This window comes from Pelodiscus sinensis, chromosome 3 (genome assembly GCF_052426305.1).
Source record: "Pelodiscus sinensis isolate ZL-2025 chromosome 3, ASM5242630v1, whole genome shotgun sequence".
NCBI lineage: Eukaryota > Metazoa > Chordata > Testudines > Trionychidae > Pelodiscus > Pelodiscus sinensis.
Window position 1 is genome coordinate 96817251 of NC_143054.1, and position 18549 is coordinate 96835799.

An 18549-nucleotide genomic window follows, 5' to 3' on the forward strand; every position below is an offset into this window, starting at 1 on the left:
ACAAAAGGGCATTTAAAAATAAAACAATGTAAAATTGTAGAGCCTGCAAATTCACTCTGTTCTGCTGCTTGTTCAATCACTGTAAGTTTGTAAACAAAAGGCAGCAACATTGTCTCCTGCAAATGTAAACAATGTCTCCTGACAGTGGAAACAGGCTTTTGCATAGTACTTGTGTAGCTTGCATCATGAGATATTTATAGTCCAGATATGCTAAAGATCCATATGTCCCTTTGTGCTTCAATCTCCATTCCAGGGGATGTGCATCCATGCTGACGATGGGTTCTGCTCGATAACAATCCAAAGCAATGTGAACTGATGCATGTTCATTTTCATTATCAGCTTAGATGCCACCAGAAGGTTGATTGTCTTTTTTGGTGGTTGGGTTCTGTCGTTTTCACGTTGGAGTGTTTCAAAAGAGCCACTCGTGAAAGCATGCTCCACTCCTTCCTCTCAGATTTTGGAAGGCACTTCAGATTCTTAAGCCTTAGATTGAGTGCTGTAGCCATCTTTAGAAATCTCACATTGGTGCTTTATTTGCATTTTGTCAAATTTGTTGTGAATGTGTTCATAAAATGAGCATAGGCTGGGTCAACATCTGAGATTGCTACACTATGGAATATATGGCAAAAATGCAGGTAGAACAAGGCCAGAAACATACATTTCTCCCCCAAGAAGTTCAGTCACAAATTGAATTAATGCATTAAAAAAAATAAAACGAGTGTCATCAGCATGGAAGATGTCCTTAATGAAGAAGCATATGAACATTTAGCACATCTGGCATGTAAATACCTTGCCATGTGGTCGAGAAAATGAGAACAGGCATTTGCCTGTCACTTTTGTAATATTATAAACAAGGGGCAAATTATCTCCCAGAAATGTAAACAAACTTGTTTACCTTAGCAATTAGCTGAACAAGAAATAGGACTGAGTGGACTTGTAAAACTTCAGAGCCTGCATTATTCTGTTTGAGTGCAGAGAGGTAACAAAAAAATTGGTTGTACTTTCAAAGAGATTGCACAACAGTACTGACAGGTGGTAAATTGAAAAATGTTTATTTTTTTATAAATATATGCAATGTAAAAATGATAATCTACACTTTGATATCAATTACAATACAACAAGGTAAATTAAGCCCCATCCATGACTCCGATGCTTTTTGGAAAGCAGTTCATCTTGAAGTACTTGAATCAGCAGTTATTTCAGGGACTTCATTATGCCCATTTCTTTTGGATAAATCTCAGCTCCAATTGCCACGCAAACATCCACCAGCAAAGCTCCAATTTTTTTGCCAACACCAAACTGGATAGTCATGGACCTGTTGCAGCCGGGGTAGCCTTCTTCTAGATGGTTATAGCAACTTTGCTCTGGTTCAGCCTGGCCTCCCTCACATGTGTCTTAATGCTGACGTGTCAGGGCAAGCCGCTCAAAGTTCCAGAAACATCCACTTCCTCATGTGAAATTTCTGGAGCCACTGCTGAGCATCCCAGGTCTGCATGATGATGTGCTCCCAACAGTCTAAGCTAATAACACTGCTTCAGGAGCGCCAATCTGTGTCTATAGCAAGAGTCATCTGCCATTTGGAGCCTGTATTACATCTATATTCTCTCTGAGAAGTGCCTCCAGTAGGAGAAAAAAAAATTACTGTCAAAATATCCACACGCATCTCATAGCTGCCCTACAGTTTCCTGAAATGGGAGGGAAAGTGAAAGATGGATTAAGTTCTCCCCAAAAGTGCTTCACCCTTGTTTGTGGCTCCAGTTGCTAGGACAGCATAGATCTGAAGATGACTCATCTGGAAGTGTTAGCAGGCTGAATAAACTTCCAGTCAAGTGCTGCAAGATGGACAATCAAGTTTTCCTACAAATCACATGAAACAAGACCTAGAATGGCTACAGAAGGAGGCTGTGATAGGAATCCTGGAATATGCCCCCAAAATAAGGATTTATTGGGGTTAGTGTAGTGCAGTATGGATGCAATCAACATGGTGAGATACTCAGGTCCAGAAATTGTAAGCTTGGCTTCACTATGCAGTGTGGATGCAAAATCACAGGCTTAAAAATACTGAGTCTGCAGACTCGGGTTCCATAGACTGAGGTTGACAATGTAGTGAAGACATCTCCCTAGTGCCTGACAGATTAAAGGAGAATTTTATCATCTCCCACCTATTCTAGCCCTCCTCCAGCTTTCCCCTTCCTTTGTTTTGGGTTCTTCTCCCCAATGGAGTAACACAGATTCTTCTCCCCGGTGAAGAATTCCAGCGCTTTCCTCTGTGCCTCATAGTTTTGCCAAGCAGCATCCCCACAAAAGTGACTTGATTTCACAACTATCCAGTGGGGACTAGATACGTTTTAGTAGTAAAGCCTATATTTTGCACAAGTCAGTGCCTTTGCCTGGCAATTGTAGGGACTAAACTTCCTATTCCCAAATGAATTTAAAACCATTAGAAGTCTTATTTTGAGCTAACGTGTATGTTTTTATTGTTACACTTGAGGTTTTTCCAATAACTAGAATAGCAAATTGCAAATATGACATGTTCCAGCTAAGGGTCTCCGAATACTAAACAAGCCTTAGAATGCCAGGAGTTAGAGATGTATTACTCCCACTTTTCAGAGGAGGAAAACTAAGGTGGAGAAGTTAAGACACTGGTTCTAGGTCAGAAACAGAGCTGAGATGTGTCAACATCTAGCCCTCAGTTTTAACAGCAAGAGCATTTGGTTTTCATACTATTAGAACACAAGTGTAACACTAGAATTAAGATACAAGAAAAAACACTCACCCAAACAGGATTGTAATGCATCCTGAGACAAACATCCCCGCCACAAAAATGAATTTGGCTCCAATTTGTACAAGCTGAAATTGGTGAAGAATAAAGGTTATCTTTTAATCATTTCAAGCCCATTTTTAAATCAAGGAAACTTACCTAAGGAATAATGAAACCAGAACATTGCACTGTGGAGAAACACACACACACACACACACACACACACACAGAACAAAGGTGGAGAATCAGACTCCCTCTCCCCCCTCTGCCCTCCCTCCTCCTCATATTTAGCTTGTAACCAAACTAAAAATGGCTAGTTTCCCCCAATGGTAAGTTCTAGGGTATGTCTACACTACCACCCTAGTTCGAACTAGGGTGGTAATGTAGGCAACCGGAGTTGCAAATGAAGCCCGGGATTTGAATTTCCCGGGCTTCATTTGCATAAAGCCGGGCGCCGCTATTTTTAAATGTCCGCGAGTGCGAACTAGGAAGCCTAGTCCGAACTACCTAGTCCGTGCCACGTGTAGCCGCGTGGCACGGAGTCCGCACTAGCGGACATTTAAAAATGGCGGCGCCCGGCTTTATGCAAATGAAGCCCGGGAAATTCAAATCCCGGGCTTCATTTGCAACTCCAGTTGCCTACATTACCACCCCAATTCGAACTAGGGTGGTAGTGTAGACATACCCCTAGGGATGTGAGCAACTGGTCAAGTGACTACAGGCAGTCCCCGGGTTACGTACAAGATAGGGACTGTAGGTTTGTTCTTAAGTTGAATCTGTATGTAAGTCGGAACTGGCATCCAGATTCAGCCGCTGCTGAAACTGATCAGTTTCAGCAGCGGCTGAATCTGGACGCCAGATCTGACTTACATACAGATTCAACTTTAGAACCCCAGGCATGCCCAAGTCAGCTGCTGCTGAAACTGATCAGCAGCTGACTCCAGGAAGCCCCGGGGTAGGGGCTTCCTGTAGTCAGCCACTGGTCAGTTTCAGCAGCGGCTGACTTGGGGATGCCCGGGGCAGAGCAGCTGGGGTGCTGCCGGTTGGTCCAGTAGCGCCGCCGCTCCTCGGCGCTACTGGACCAACCCAGCAGCACCCCAGGTGCTCTGCCCCAGGTGTCCTGATTCAGCCGCTGCTGAAACTGATCAGCAGCGGCTGAATCAGGACTCCTGGGGCAGAGCAGCTGGGGTGCTGCCGGGTTGGTCCAGTAGCGCCAAGGAGCGGTGCTGCGGGACCAACCGGCAGCACCTCACCTGCTCTACCACAGGCCGGGGGCTTTGTTCCACGTCTCCCTGGTCTGCTGGGGGGGGGGCACTAGCTGCGCCCCCCCCCCAGCAGACCAGGGACACGGGGAGCAAAGCCGCAGCGGCGGAGGGGGGCCACGCCTCTGAGGCTTTGCTCTGGCAAGGCCTCAGAGGCGCGGGACCCCTCTGCCTCCCGGCTTTGCTCCAGGTGTCCCTGGTCTGCTGGAGACAGTCCCCAGCAGACCAGAGGCACCGGGAGCAAAGCGGCAGTGGTGGCGGAGTCCCACGCCTCTGAGGCTTTTAAGCTGGCTTCCTCCAACATTGGTTGTTGCTCCCTCCCCCCCACACACACCCCACCTTGCTGCCTCTGACACAGAGGTAACAAGGATGAGTGGGAAAGCAAGTACAGGCAGTGCCCGAGTTACTCGGATCCGACTTATGTTGGATCCGCACTTACGAATGGGGCTTTCTCGCCCTGGAGCTCGCAGGCAGCGGGACTGCCCAAAGCACAGCGGTCCCGCCACCTCGACCTCCGGGGTGAGAAAAGCTGCTCCGGGTGCCCCTGGTCTGCTGGGGACTGTGTCCAGCAGACCAGGGACACCTGGAGCAAAGCTGGGGAGGCGGTCCCCAGCAGACCAGAGGCACCAGGAGCAAAGCGGCAGCAGCGGCGGAGGCGCGGCACCCTGCCGCCGCCGCTGCTGCTTTGCTCCCGGTGCCTCTGGCTTAAAAGAAGCTAGTGACCACCTCTGAGGCAGAAAACACACTTTACTTCTCTCATTCTCACAACTGTCATAGATTGGACAGCAAGGCCTGCTTTCTCTACAGACTCTACCAACTAGGAAATGGACAGCTAGAGACCCTGCTGACAGCCAGGTCAATAATACAACTCTGTGGGGCTTCTAATTGCATTCTACAGCCTACCCCAGCATGAGGGCATATGCCAATTTTTTTGGATTGTTTGGGGCTTGAGAAACAGTGCCTGTATGGTAGCATCTTTCACTGAAGCCAGGATTTTTCCTGTGTCAGTGAATTTCTGGGATGGCCAATCACTGCTACAGGCTATCCACAGGTCTCTTCAATTAGAAATGAAATTGTGTGTTTCACAGAACAGAGCTTCCTTGAAGGCCACTCAGTTGCTCCATAGTCCCCACCTGCTTACCTGGCAGGTGAGAAGTCATACGTACTCTTATCTACTGCCAAGACACATAAAGACTACAACTCCAGCCAAAGCTAGCTGTGAGGCAGCCTTCTGGCTCAGCAAGAGGAATATATTCAGCTCGGTGTGAAAACACCTGGTAGGGTCTAATTTACATGGGGGAGATAGCTGAACAGAGAAAGGAGGATGTAGAGCAGGGGTAGGCAAATACTGGCCCGCAGGCCAGATCTGGTCTGCCAGCATTAACCTTGATGGCCCCCATGTCACCATATTTACCTGCACCTTCGCAGGATCACCCATACCTCTGGAGGTGCAGTGGCCGCGGCCCACCAAGAGCTAACTCTGGTAAACTGCCTCCATTTTATTGCCCACCCTGATGTAGCGTGATGAAACGTAGCAAGAAATAGGGTAAAATTAGAGCTGTCCAGGAGGAACACTAATGCAGCAGTGTAAATATATTAGTAATGCAGAGAAAAAAAAAACTGGATGCCCCCTTTTTCCTCTTTAGATTAAAGGTGTGTTTAATTCAGCGGCTGAATCAGGACTCCTGGGGCAGAGCAGCTGGGGTGCTGCCGGGTTGGTCCAGTAGCGCCAAGGAGCGGTGCTGCGGGACCAACCGGCAGCACCTCACCTGCTCTACCACAGGCCGGGGGCTTTGTTCCACGTCTCCCTGGTCTGCTGGGGGGGGGGGGCACTAGCTGCGCCCCCCCCCCCAGCAGACCAGGGACACGGGGAGCAAAGCCGCAGCGGCGGAGGGGGGCCACGCCTCTGAGGCTTTGCTCTGGCAAGGCCTCAGAGGCGCGGGACCCCTCTGCCTCCCGGCTTTGCTCCAGGTGTCCCTGGTCTGCTGGAGACAGTCCCCAGCAGACCAGAGGCACCGGGAGCAAAGCGGCAGTGGTGGCGGAGTCCCACGCCTCTGAGGCTTTTAAGCTGGCTTCCTCCAACATTGGTTGTTGCTCCCTCCCCCCCACACACACCCCACCTTGCTGCCTCTGACACAGAGGTAACAAGGATGAGTGGGAAAGCAAGTACAGGCAGTGCCCGAGTTACTCGGATCCGACTTATGTTGGATCCGCACTTACGAATGGGGCTTTCTCGCCCTGGAGCTCGCAGGCAGCGGGACTGCCCAAAGCACAGCGGTCCCGCCACCTCGACCTCCGGGGTGAGAAAAGCTGCTCCGGGTGCCCCTGGTCTGCTGGGGACTGTGTCCAGCAGACCAGGGACACCTGGAGCAAAGCTGGGGAGGCGGTCCCCAGCAGACCAGAGGCACCAGGAGCAAAGCGGCAGCAGCGGCGGAGGCGCGGCACCCCGCCGCCGCCGCTGCTGCTTTGCTCCCGGTGCCTCTGGCTTAAAAGAAGCTAGTGACCACCTCTGAGGCAGAAAACACACTTTACTTCTCTCATTCTCACAACTGTCATAGATTGGACAGCAAGGCCTGCTTTCTCTACAGACTCTACCAACTAGGAAATGGACAGCTAGAGACCCTGCTGACAGCCAGGTCAATAATACAACTCTGTGGGGCTTCTAATTGCATTCTACAGCCTACCCCAGCATGAGGGCATATGCCAATTTTTTTGGATTGTTTGGGGCTTGAGAAACAGTGCCTGTATGGTAGCATCTTTCACTGAAGCCAGGATTTTTCCTGTGTCAGTGAATTTCTGGGATGGCCAATCACTGCTACAGGCTATCCACAGGTCTCTTCAATTAGAAATGAAATTGTGTGTTTCACAGAACAGAGCTTCCTTGAAGGCCACTCAGTTGCTCCATAGTCCCCACCTGCTTACCTGGCAGGTGAGAAGTCATACGTACTCTTATCTACTGCCAAGACACATAAAGACTACAACTCCAGCCAAAGCTAGCTGTGAGGCAGCCTTCTGGCTCAGCAAGAGGAATATATTCAGCTCGGTGTGAAAACACCTGGTAGGGTCTAATTTACATGGGGGAGATAGCTGAACAGAGAAAGGAGGATGTAGAGCAGGGGTAGGCAAATACTGGCCCGCAGGCCAGATCTGGTCTGCCAGCATTAACCTTGATGGCCCCCATGTCACCATATTTACCTGCACCTTCGCAGGATCACCCATACCTCTGGAGGTGCAGTGGCCGCGGCCCACCAAGAGCTAACTCTGGTAAACTGCCTCCATTTTATTGCCCACCCTGATGTAGCGTGATGAAACGTAGCAAGAAATAGGGTAAAATTAGAGCTGTCCAGGAGGAACACTAATGCAGCAGTGTAAATATATTAGTAATGCAGAGAAAAAAAAAACTGGATGCCCCCTTTTTCCTCTTTAGATTAAAGGTGTGTTATAAGGGGTTTATTCTTTTCTTGTAGACAGAAAAGGGATTGTTCCACTGGAAACACTAAGGCTATGTCTACACTGCAAGGTTTTTCACAAAACCCACCGTTTTTGCGCAAAAACCTGAAGAGCGTTCACACATCAAATGCACAAGTAAACTAGCAGTAAAACAGCAGAATAGAGGGCTTTTGCCGGTGTAGGTAAACCTCCTTCTATGAGGCATAACTCCCTTTTCCGCAACAGCTATTGCACACAAAGGCAAGTGTGGACACTCCAGAGGGGTTTCTTGCGCAAGAAACCCCTATCATAAAAAGCACAGGTGCTCTGATGGCCATTCTGTGAGAGCTTTCTTGCGCAAGAGCATCCATGCAGTGTGGACATTCTCTTGCACAAAAGCACATCACTTTAGCAATGCGCTTTGAGGTGTGGACGTGTTCTTGTGCAAAAAGTTCTTGCACAAAAACTCTTGTGCAAAAGTCTTATTGCGCAAGAAACCTGCAGTGTAGATGTAGCCTAAAGGTCTAATTCAGCCTTCCTTGAAAAGATTTTAATATTTTTCCCCCCACGAGACGGCAAAAGACAAAAAAAATTATTTTTAACACTACAAAAGTGTAGCTAGAGCCTTAAAGCAGCATCTACACTACACTATTTGATAGCCACTTTTAAGTTAGGGTAGGAACCTAGAAGACATTTTCTAATTCTAAAAATGTTTTCTTGCATGGTTTAGTTCCATAGGTTTAAAACAAACAAAAATAAGTTTTTCTTCACTCAGCGCACGGTCACCCTGTGGAACTCCTTGCCAGAAGATGCGGTGAAGGCTAGAACTTAACAGGGATCAAAAAAGAGCTAGATAGATTCATGGAGGTTAGGTCCAACAATGGCTATTAGCCAGGATAGGTAGGAATGGTGGCCCTAGCCTTTGTTTCTCTGGAGGTGGGTGACAGGGGAGGGACCACATGAGGATTACCTTTTGTGATCCTTCTCTCTGGGACATCTGGTATTGGCCACTGTCAGCAGACAGGATACTGGGCTAGACAGACCTTTGGTCTGACCCAGTATGGCCATGTTTATGCTCTTATCCCCACTGGCTGGTCAGATAGCAATTGCTTCAGCAAAGGCCAAAAAGGGAGTTGATTAAAAAAAGTGTTACTCAAATCTTTGAATGCTATTAGTGAATACACAAGCAAAATTGCAATTAAAAAAAGACATCAAAAAAGTTTTTATATCTACTTTCTTTCTGATCACAGCATGGTCTGGCCATAATTTTGGCCTTTCCTCTTTGATGGTCTGCCTGTGAGAATCCCACAAAAAACTATCAGTTCTAACCAGAGACGGAATGTTCAGTCAGAGAGAAACCTGTCTTCTGTTCAAACAGCAGCTTCTCTACTGTAGTCTGTGGAGCACTTGCTGATGGTCAGCACAGCAGCATGGTCTCATGCTGCTGGACATCTTCCTTGTTTCTAGTTGAATTTACAAGTGTCCAGGCTCTTCCTGAAAGGAGGAGCACAGATGCCTGTAAAAGTAACTGGAAAATAGGAAGACAAACTAAATATGTTTTCTAGATGGAGTGAATCTCAGAATGCCCGTAATTAATTTTCCCTAACCACTAAACACCTGTATCTTTTATCTTGCTTAACAGAGCAAACTTACATATTTAACCTGGGCCAGGCTCTGAGGCTGTGTCTCCATGGATGGAGCCATGTAGATTAGGGTTGTAGGCAAAGGCAAATGAAGCCATGATTTCAATGATCGCAGCTTCATTTAAATTTACATGGCTGCCGCGCTGAGCCGACAAACAGCTGATCAGCTGTTTGTCCGCTCAGCGTGCTAGTCTGGATACTCCCCTGCCGACATCAAAGCCCTTTGTCAGCAGCCCCGTTATTCCTTGTGGGATGAGGTTTACCGGGGCTGCCGACAAAGGGCTTTTATGTTGGCAGGGGAGCATCCAGACTAGCGCACTGAGCGGACAAACAGCTGATCAGCTGTTTGTCGGCACAGCGCAGCAGCCATGTAAATTTAAATGAAGCCGCGATCATTTAAATCGCGGCTTCATTTGCCTTTGCCAAAAAAACAAATCTACATGGCTCCGTCGACGGAGCCATGTAGTCTAGACATACCCTGTGTGAGGTTGTTAGGTTCTGTTCCATAATTAAGTCAGTACTGAAAACTACAAAAATACTTACATAATTGCCTAATATTAAAGAAGTCAAGAAATAGGATACAGCAAAGCATCCAAAAACAAGTCCAACAACTGTATCACTGGCTCCCTTTTTCTCTGCCTGTGAAAGGAAACAAAGAAAGAAAAAAGAGAGAGAGAGAGAGACCATTGTACACTAAGAAAAATGTTAGCATTGGGTTAAAATGCTTCCTAATCAAGTCTCATATCTTTACTCTTCTTTAAATGCTTTATGACCATTCTGGCAAATACTTCGAAAGAAGAGTGGGAGATTCAGCAGTAAGTCTGCAGACAAGTCCATCCCTAGAATTTTTGGCGCCCCAGGCAGCTCTCTCCGGGGGCTGCCCCCTCTTCAGGTAGGTGGAAGGTGCTGTGCTCAGGGCTGCAGGGGCAGGAGCTGTGCGGGGCAAGAGCAGGGCAGGAGACAGCAGGGGTTGGGCCCACACCTGCACTCACTGGAAGCAGTAGGAAGCTAAGCAACTGGCCCCTGCATGTTCCACTCCCCCAGCTCAGTCAGGAAAGAGCATTTTGGGGAGAGGAGGAACCGCCCCACACACCCACTCACCGGTGGTGTTAAGAAGCAAAGCGATGCACTAGGGAGACAGTGGTGTGGAGCAGGCTGGAGCCAGGCACTCTACTTCCCCCTTGCCACTGCTGGTGAGTGCAGGGCAGGGCCTGACCCCCTGCCGCCATGGCCAGGCCTCCTGCTAATAACCTAGGCATGTCGCTCAGGGAAGGAGGCATGGGGAAAAGAGTGAAATGGGGGCAGTGCAGAGCGGGGTAGGAAGACACAGGGCATGGTGGAGCAGGGGCATGGATGTCCTAGACCCTGCATCCCCCTAGGGAAAACTCTTCTGGGTGCAGGATGGACTAGCCAGGGGTTGGGGCTGGCCTCCAGAGCCATTGCGATAGCATACACATCATGCAGCTGCATGGGCACCACAATTCCCAATTTGATGCCCCTAATTTCATGGCACCTACATGGCTGCATATTGGTCGAGTTGGCCTTGCCTACAACAGGTCAGCTAGTAGGCCCTTGCAGAGAGGGGCCACATCCATTGTCTTGTATGCACAGAATCTGCTGTCTCCCCAGCATAGTTCACCTACCTCACATCCCAGAATGTCACAGAGTACACCCTGCAAATTTGAAATGCTTGCAGGAAAGGGTGTGTGAACTGGGCAGGAGAAAGATGACAACATCTGTCCAGTGACCTTACAGAAATTATCTGGGAAGAGCCAATGCATTCTGTCACTCTACCTTTCTTTTCCACTGGGGCCGCAGTGCGGGGGTGGATGTGTGTGTGGGGAAATCAGAGGGTGGTTCCAACACTGGAACAGAGGTAAAAGGCCTCTGCACAGAGAACTAGTCTCACATCATGGTGGCTATGCAACATTTCGGGGGCAAGCCTTGACGATCATTCCATGAAATAGATGGGTGAAACAATGGAATGTTCAAGGAGAAAAATCTTTAGCCCTCTCCTGTAGATATTGCCCCAAGTGGGGATGATCTGGCCAACAGACCAGGACATTCCTCCTGCTCTCTCTGACAATGAATTTGCTCTGATAAAAAGATCATTCTGAAGTGGCATAGAGCTCTACATTCATTTTTCTTAACTTGCACACAAAGTCTGCGCAATTTAAAGTGATAGGAAAACTACCTTTGCTATGTGCCAGCCCACCAAACTTTAGCCTGGGGAAGACTGAGAGGGAAGTCATAAGTGGATGGGTTAGGCCAGGCATGTCCAAAGTCCGGCCCGCGGGCCAATTGCGGCCCGTGTTCTGGTTTAATACGGCCCCCCAGGTAATTTGGCAATATCTATCTTTTATGGCCCCCAACGAATCCATATGTATTAAGATGAATACATTGTAAAATCTCAGTTAATGTCAGTTGGTCTAAATCAGTTATAAATATATTTGGACACAACATGTATACTTGGTGTTATGTTCCTGTTCATATTTTTTGAACTTAAAAGTTGACAGACAACCTTTATTACCAATAATATGTAATGTACTTTACAATGTTCCTGACATATATTTCAGCTTCCTGGATTTTTTTTTTCATCTGGCCTTCAGATATGAAAGGCAGAGTGATTTAACACCTGTTTAGATTTGTCATCCATGTGACGAAATGAAAAGTATGCTGTTTGCAATAAACTTTGCATAAAATAGTTAATTTGCATTTAATTTTAATGGTTCAAAGAATGTCAGGCAAAATGGCCGGCCCTCACGCATGTTCACTTCATCAAATCTGGCCCTCGTTGAAAAAAGTTTGGCCACCCCTGGGTTAGGCAGTGGAAGAAGTGAGGGGAGTGGAGTGGTCAAGGGATAGAGCACTAGAATGGTAGTCAAGGGTATGTCTACACTAATTTGAACTAAGCTAATTCGAACTAACGCATCTAGACCTAAAAACTAGTTCGAATTAGCATTTTGCTAATTTGAACTAGCATGTCCACATTGAGTGGACCCTGAACCGGGGTTAAGGATGGCCGGAAGCAGTGCCGGCAGGGCATCAGATTAGGACTTAGAGCGTGGAGCTTCTGCCTCAGGCTAGCGGAGGACTGTGCTTAAAGGGACCCGACCCCCATCCCAGACAGACAGTTCTCAGGCTGAGAGGGGATATGATAGAGGTCTATAAAATCACGAGTGGTGTGGAGAGGATGCATAAAGAAAAATTCTTATTAGTTCCCATAATAGAAGGACTAGAGGACACCAGATGAAATGAATGGGTAGCAGGCTTCAAACTAATAACAGAAAGTTCTTCTTCACAAAGCAAATAGTCAACCTGTGGAACCCCTTGCTGCAGGAGGCTGTGAAGGCTAGAACTAGAACAGAGTTTAAAGAGAAGTTAGATAAATTCATGGAGGTTGGGTCCATTGAGTGGTATTAGCCAGGGGACAGAAATGGTGTCCTTGGTCTCTGTTTGTGGCAGACTGGAGATGGCTGGCATGAGACAAATGGCTTGGTTATTGTCTTCGGTCCATCCCCTCCAGAGTCCCTATTGTTGGCCGCTGTCGGCAGACAGGCTACTGGGCTAGATGGACTTTGGTCTGACCCAGTACGGCCATTCTAAGCTCAGGGCTCAGGGTCGGGGGTCTCAGTTGACCACCCTGATTTTCATGCAAACCTGCTCCTGGGTGGCCAGGCTGGCAGCTATCCTGCCCTAGACGGCCACTTTCCTGTGCCTAGTGCGGAGGTCGTGGATGAAGTTACGATCTCCGCACTAGACCAGGTGGGCGCCCGCCTCTTGCGGACCTGGGCAGGCCACCAGCCTTGTCCCGGGAAAAGGCAGAGGGCTGGGTGGCAGCGGGTGGCTGGTTCGTGCCGTGCCAGGTGCAGGGTCTGCTGGCTGGGTGCTGGCAGGCTTGCACCTGGCACGGGCACCGTAGCCAGACCGTGCCCCTTTAACGGCTCCAGGGCCGGGAGGGGAGCAGACGAGTTTCCCTGGTGGTTCCCAGAGTGGCCACCAGGGAAAGCTGGGGAGGGCTAGCCTCCCAGTACAGGCAGTCCCCGGGTTACGTACAAGATAGGGACTGTAGGTTTGTTCTTAAGTTGAATCTGTATGTAAGTCGGAACTGGCGTCAGCCGCTGCTGAAACTGATCAGTTTCAACCGCGGCTGAATCTGGATGCCAGGTCTGACTTACATACAGATTCAACTTAAGAAACCCAGGCGTCCCCAAGTCAACTGCTGCTGAAACTGATCAGCGGCTGATTCCAGGAAGCCTGGGGCTGACCAACTCTGCCTCGGGCTTCCTGTAGTCAGCCGCTGATCAGTTTCAGCAGCGGCTGACTTGGGGACGCCTGGGGCAGAGCAGCTGGGGTGCTGCTGGGTTGCTCCAGTAGCGCGGAGGAGCCGCGCTACTGGAGCAACCCAGCAGCACCCCAGCTGCTCTGCCCTAGGCGTCCCTAGGCTGAAACTGACCAGTAGTGGCTGAATCAGGACGCCTGGGGCAGAGCAGCTGGGGTGCTGCCCGATTGGTCCGGAGCAGCGTTGCGGGACCAACCCGGCAGCCCCCAGCTACTCGCGGGTAGGCAAGAAAAGCCTGGTCTGCTGGGGGGGGGGGAGGCACTAGCTGCACCCCTCCTCCCAGAAGACCAGGGAGACGGGGGTGGCGGGACCGCCCAAGTCCTCCACGGCTTTGCTCCGTCTCCCTGGTCTGCTGACCTGGGAGACCCGGAGCAAAGCCGCAGAGCATGCGGGCAGCGGGACAGTCCAGGCGCGCCGCGGCTGTCCCACTGCTGGCGTGCTCCGAGGCTTTGCTCCCCATCTCCCTGGTCTGCTGGGAGACGGGGAGCAAAGCCTTGGAGCACGCCTGCAGGGGGACAGCTCAAGCGCGCCTGGGCTGTCCCGCTGCGGGCGTGCTCCGCGGCTTTGCTCTCCATCTCCCTGCAGACCAGGGAGACGGAGAGCAAAGCCGTGGAGCACGCCCGCAGCGGGACAGCCCGGGCGTGCTTGAGCTGTCCCCCTGTGGCCGTGCTCCAAGGCTTTGCTCTCTGTCTCCCTGGTCTGAAGGGAGCCAGGGAGCAAAGCCTTGGAGCACGCCCGCAGTAGGACAGCCCGGGCGCGCTTGGGCTGTCCCGCTGCGGGCGTGCTCCGCGGCTTTGCTCCTGTTCCCCTAGTCTGCTGGGGGGGTCCAGCAAAGCCGCTGGACCCCCCCAGCAGACCAAGGACACCCGACCAAAGCCGCTGCCTGGGCGGCTTTACTCGTTTCCCGGGAGCAAAGCCGCCCAGGCGGCGGCTTTGCTCGGGTGTCCCTGGTCTGCTGGGGGGGGGGTCCAGCGGCTTTGCTTGACCCCCCAGCAGACCAGGGAGACCAGGAGAAGCTTTTCTCGCCCCGGAAGTCACGGGTGGCGACCCGCCGCCCGTGAGCTCTGGGGCGAGAAAAGCCCCGTTCGTAAGTGTGGATCCGCCGTAAGTCAGGGACTGCCTGTAGATCGAATTAAGTGGCTACACAGCCCTTAATTCGAACTACTTAATTCGAACTAGGCGTTAGTCCTCGTAGAATGAGGTTTACCTAGTTCGAATTAAGCGCTCCGCTAGTTCGAATTAAGTTCGAACTAGCGATTTGCCTGTGTAGCGCCTATGAAAGTTAATTCGAACTAACGGCTGTTAGTTCGATTTAACTTTGTAGTGTAGACATACCCCAAGAGACTTGGGTTTTGTTCTTTGTTCTCCTACAGACCTTCTATGTGACCTTTGGCAAATCACTTCAAAGTTTGGCTGCCTCATCTAAAATAGGCTGTAGATGCATTGGGACAAGAACTCTCTCTTACAGCACCTAGCACAATAGGGGCCTGAACTTACATGTACACTCTATGACTGATGCCACCATGTACAAAAAATATAATTAGAACATTTAAAGTTACTTATTTAAAAAAAATAGAAATCTACATACTATACAGGCAATTTGAAGAATAGTTTGCTAAGCTGATTTACCTCTCTTGGAAAAAAGGGTCCCAAGATTGAATAGCAACTCATTGAACTGAAGTTCAAACAAGCTGTTGCTGCCATTGTGAAGAGCTGATCTCTGGTAAGCCTTCTCGACTCTTCAGCGGGAACTTCTGGTCTGCCATTTTCTTGAATTAAAAATATTTGTATTAGGTTCTGATAAACTGGGACACAAATTGCAAGCTGTCTATTTACAAGAGATGAGCCCTCTAGGAATTTGGAATTAGTGACCTAAGCTTATGGTTCAGGAAAAGGTTACTTAAACCTATCATTTTCTTCTGCATGTATTCCTGTATCATTTTACAAGTGAAGCTTCCTCCTCGATCCTGCAAGCTGAGGATACAAATAGAAGCTAAAGGGACTCTGGGTGCAAGAGGCTGAGAGTCCCAATGTCTTTCCAGACCAGCTGAAGTTTGCAACTTCAAGAACAAAAGGATTGGACACTGTCACCTTTACTCACTCAGCTATTGGACTACTTGTAGGAGTGAGAACTGCCCACAATCTGCCTAATTAGGGCCCAGGGTATCTTTAAGTAAACTGACAACTTCTAGTATATAACGTTGTAGTCTTTTGTCTACACGGTATTATGATAATTAAGTGTGGTTTTAAAAAAGCTGTACTTATTCTGTCCCATACCTTTTGTTTTACAGCCCAGAGATGGAGAAACAACCAGCTTACTAATAAAGAAAGACACCTGCAGGTCATCTGCCAGCTCTTGGCAACCTTCAAAAGAAGCTTTGCAAAATATAGTATTTAAAACATTTACTGTTTTTTTTCCTCCACTCCTCCATGTGAATGTCTTAAGTATTCCTATCATTCTGCATTCTAGAGTAAGTTTGAGGCCAGAAGACAGTTCCCAGAAAATCTTTTTCCAAGGTGCATTAGGTTAGTTATTTAACAAGACTGTCTTTAGGCCCCACTAGTAAGGTTTTCCATTATTTGACTAAGGATGCTATTAGCTTAAGAATAAGGCCAGCAAGATCCTTTCGAGTTCATCTCTTCATAGCCTTTACTAAATAGACAAAAAGCTCCTGGTCCCTTCAGCTCGCCTTCCCAAAGAAACAAAAAGCCACTTACCCCAGAATGGAACGATACGAGTCAATTTCAAAAGTGAGAGAGATATGAACATGAATGGCAAAAAAAAGCCAGAAAGTGATCTTAGCAGTGCTGAGTCTTTCTGATGTGCAAAATTTAGTTACAAAAACAACAAAGGTAGGGGAGGGAGAAGTGCAGACAAAATGTGTCCTCTTCCACCAAAGTTGCAGTTACTCCAAAAAAATCAGATTCCACCATAAGCAAATGTAAACCACTAACCAAAACCAAAGAAGTCAACTGGGAATCTAAGAAGCATCCAGTGCTTGGGTGAAGTAGTCACCCAATTACCTGGCAGATCTGGGGAGACCCGCAACACAAAAGACTAAGAAGAGCAGGATCTGAAAGAAAAACTCTCTTACCCCCTCCATGGACCTGCAAAGTGTCCTGGGTCTTTGCTTCCCGGCTGCCCATAGCAGGGAATCCTGGACACTGAAGCCCAAGGTAACTTCTCCAGATGCTGATGTCCCTCTGTCAATGCTGGTTTTGCACAGGGAAGAGATCACGTCCTCATTCCACGACAAAGACTAGATTTAGAACAGGAGCTTCAGATGTTGTTAGCAAGTATTCTCAGCCCACTCTACACCTGATCATTAGCCGCATAGAGAGCGGCTGCCTGACACCACCACCATTGATTCCCTCCCAGTTTGTCACTGACAGGCACGTGCTGCTTCACCATATTTGCTTAATCTGCCTATCAGCATTTGTCCTTTTTCTACCCTGAGAATTTGTGACGGGTTACAAGGAACATCTGAGAAGTGAGCATCACAGCAACAGGCACAATATTACACATGATCACTGTGTAAGCAGGATCTGAACGACTGCTTGTAATACAGCCAGCTGGAAGGGAAAAGCAGCCCTGGGTGTGGTATGCTCACTCAAATTGTTAAGCCCTGCAAGATAATCAACTGTTGACATGTAAGTACAGCTCATGCTGGAGTGGGGAAGGAATCCAGAGTGTGGTTAAGTAAATCCAAGGGGGAGGCTTGTTCATCTGAGACCCTTTACAATGATGGTGTCTCTCCTGCAAGCACTGGTGTCATATTTTACAATTCCTACATTTAGGGGTAGCTTGATTTGTGACCCCACAACAGCCAAATTAGTTACAATACTTCACATTCCATTCTATCAATTGATCCTCCATCAGGCCAGATTTAAGTGGAAGAGATGGGGGAGGGGAGACTTCAGCCAGCAAGAACCGTAATACTGGTTCAACCTGTCTTCTTTCCCCCCTGTTCTAAGGATAGACCTAAAGCAGATTTCATAAGGAATCTCTTCGTTATTCCAGTAGAAGCTGGAATCTTTTGGCTAGCCTAGATGGTGGCTAAGAGCTGAAATCACTAATCTGCCCTGGAGCCAGACCCAGCAGCCAGCAGGGAAGCTAGCAGAAGTAGGCGGCCAGCAGGACAGCTGGTGGGAGCGACCAGCGGGCAGCTGGTAGCAGCAGCAGCAGGCGGCCAGCGGGGCAGCTGGCAGGAGCAAATGGACCACAGGAGCAGCACAAAGGTGGCATTGCCTCAGGCCCAATGAGTGGAGTCATCAGGGTGATGTGTCTGGGTCCGCACTGACTGGACAGAGCTGTAAGTGGGGCATTTGAAGCGGGATACGGAGAAAGTCTGTGTGTGTGAATGGGATCCTTACATTGTTGGACTAGTGAGACTGAGAGGCAAAGGACATTGCTCAATCCATTTGAGCTGGGATGGTTACTTGTGGGGGGTATGAACTCTGGTTGTGGTATTTTCCCAAGCTAATGCCATGTGACTTCTCTCCCTCTTTCATTAAAAGTTTCTTTTCTACGCTCAGACTCTGTGTTTGCGAGTGGGGAAGCATTGCCTCTCAGAGGCACCCCAGGGTATGTGAAATTCCCAGGCTACTGGGTGGGAGCTCGAGCTGGTTCTGTGTAATATGGATGAAAAGGAACCCTTAGATATTGAACCCGGCCCCTTGGCTGCTGCCAGATGACTGTTTTGCGGGGCCCCGGGCAGCATAATTCTGCAGGGCCCCCCCTTTGCCACTGCGCATGCGCAGCGGCGCCACGGTGCATGCGCGGGGCTTTCTGAAGCGCGGGGCCCAGGGCAGCAGTCCCGTTCACCCTGCCCTATATCCGCCCCTGGTTACAACTGGAATAAAATCCAAGAAAAATGTTCTTTATTTCTTCTGTCATTCAGTCTTCCAAACCTGAGACAAGCCAGCATGGAGCAAAGTAGGAGTGACCGTCACACAAAATTCATAGAATTAGGACAAAGTCTATGATGATCATCTAGTCTTACTTCCTGCATAATATGGGCCACGGAACCTTAATCAATAATTTCTATATCAAGAACACAACTTCTGTTTGAGCTATGTTTGACAAAGAGAGCTAGTTTTCAATTTAAAGAT

The 18549-nt window shown here is 48.9% G+C and overlaps 1 protein-coding gene across 1 annotated transcript in view; it reads right to left on the reverse strand.

The window, feature by feature from the left end:
- LOC102447636 (MFS-type transporter SLC18B1) overlaps nucleotides 1-16963 on the reverse strand; it is a 45884-nt gene extending 28921 nt beyond the window's left edge. Inside the window, exons 1-4 of the mRNA XM_089777158.1 lie at nucleotides 16890-16963; nucleotides 15067-15265; nucleotides 9639-9734; nucleotides 2777-2850 (exon numbers count right to left, since the gene is read on the reverse strand). Coding sequence (XP_089633284.1) covers nucleotides 2777-2850; nucleotides 9639-9734; nucleotides 15067-15265; nucleotides 16890-16963 — 443 coding nt within the window. The remainder of the gene's footprint in view (nucleotides 1-2776; nucleotides 2851-9638; nucleotides 9735-15066; nucleotides 15266-16889) is intronic.
- Between the last annotated feature and the right edge of the window lie 1586 nt (nucleotides 16964-18549).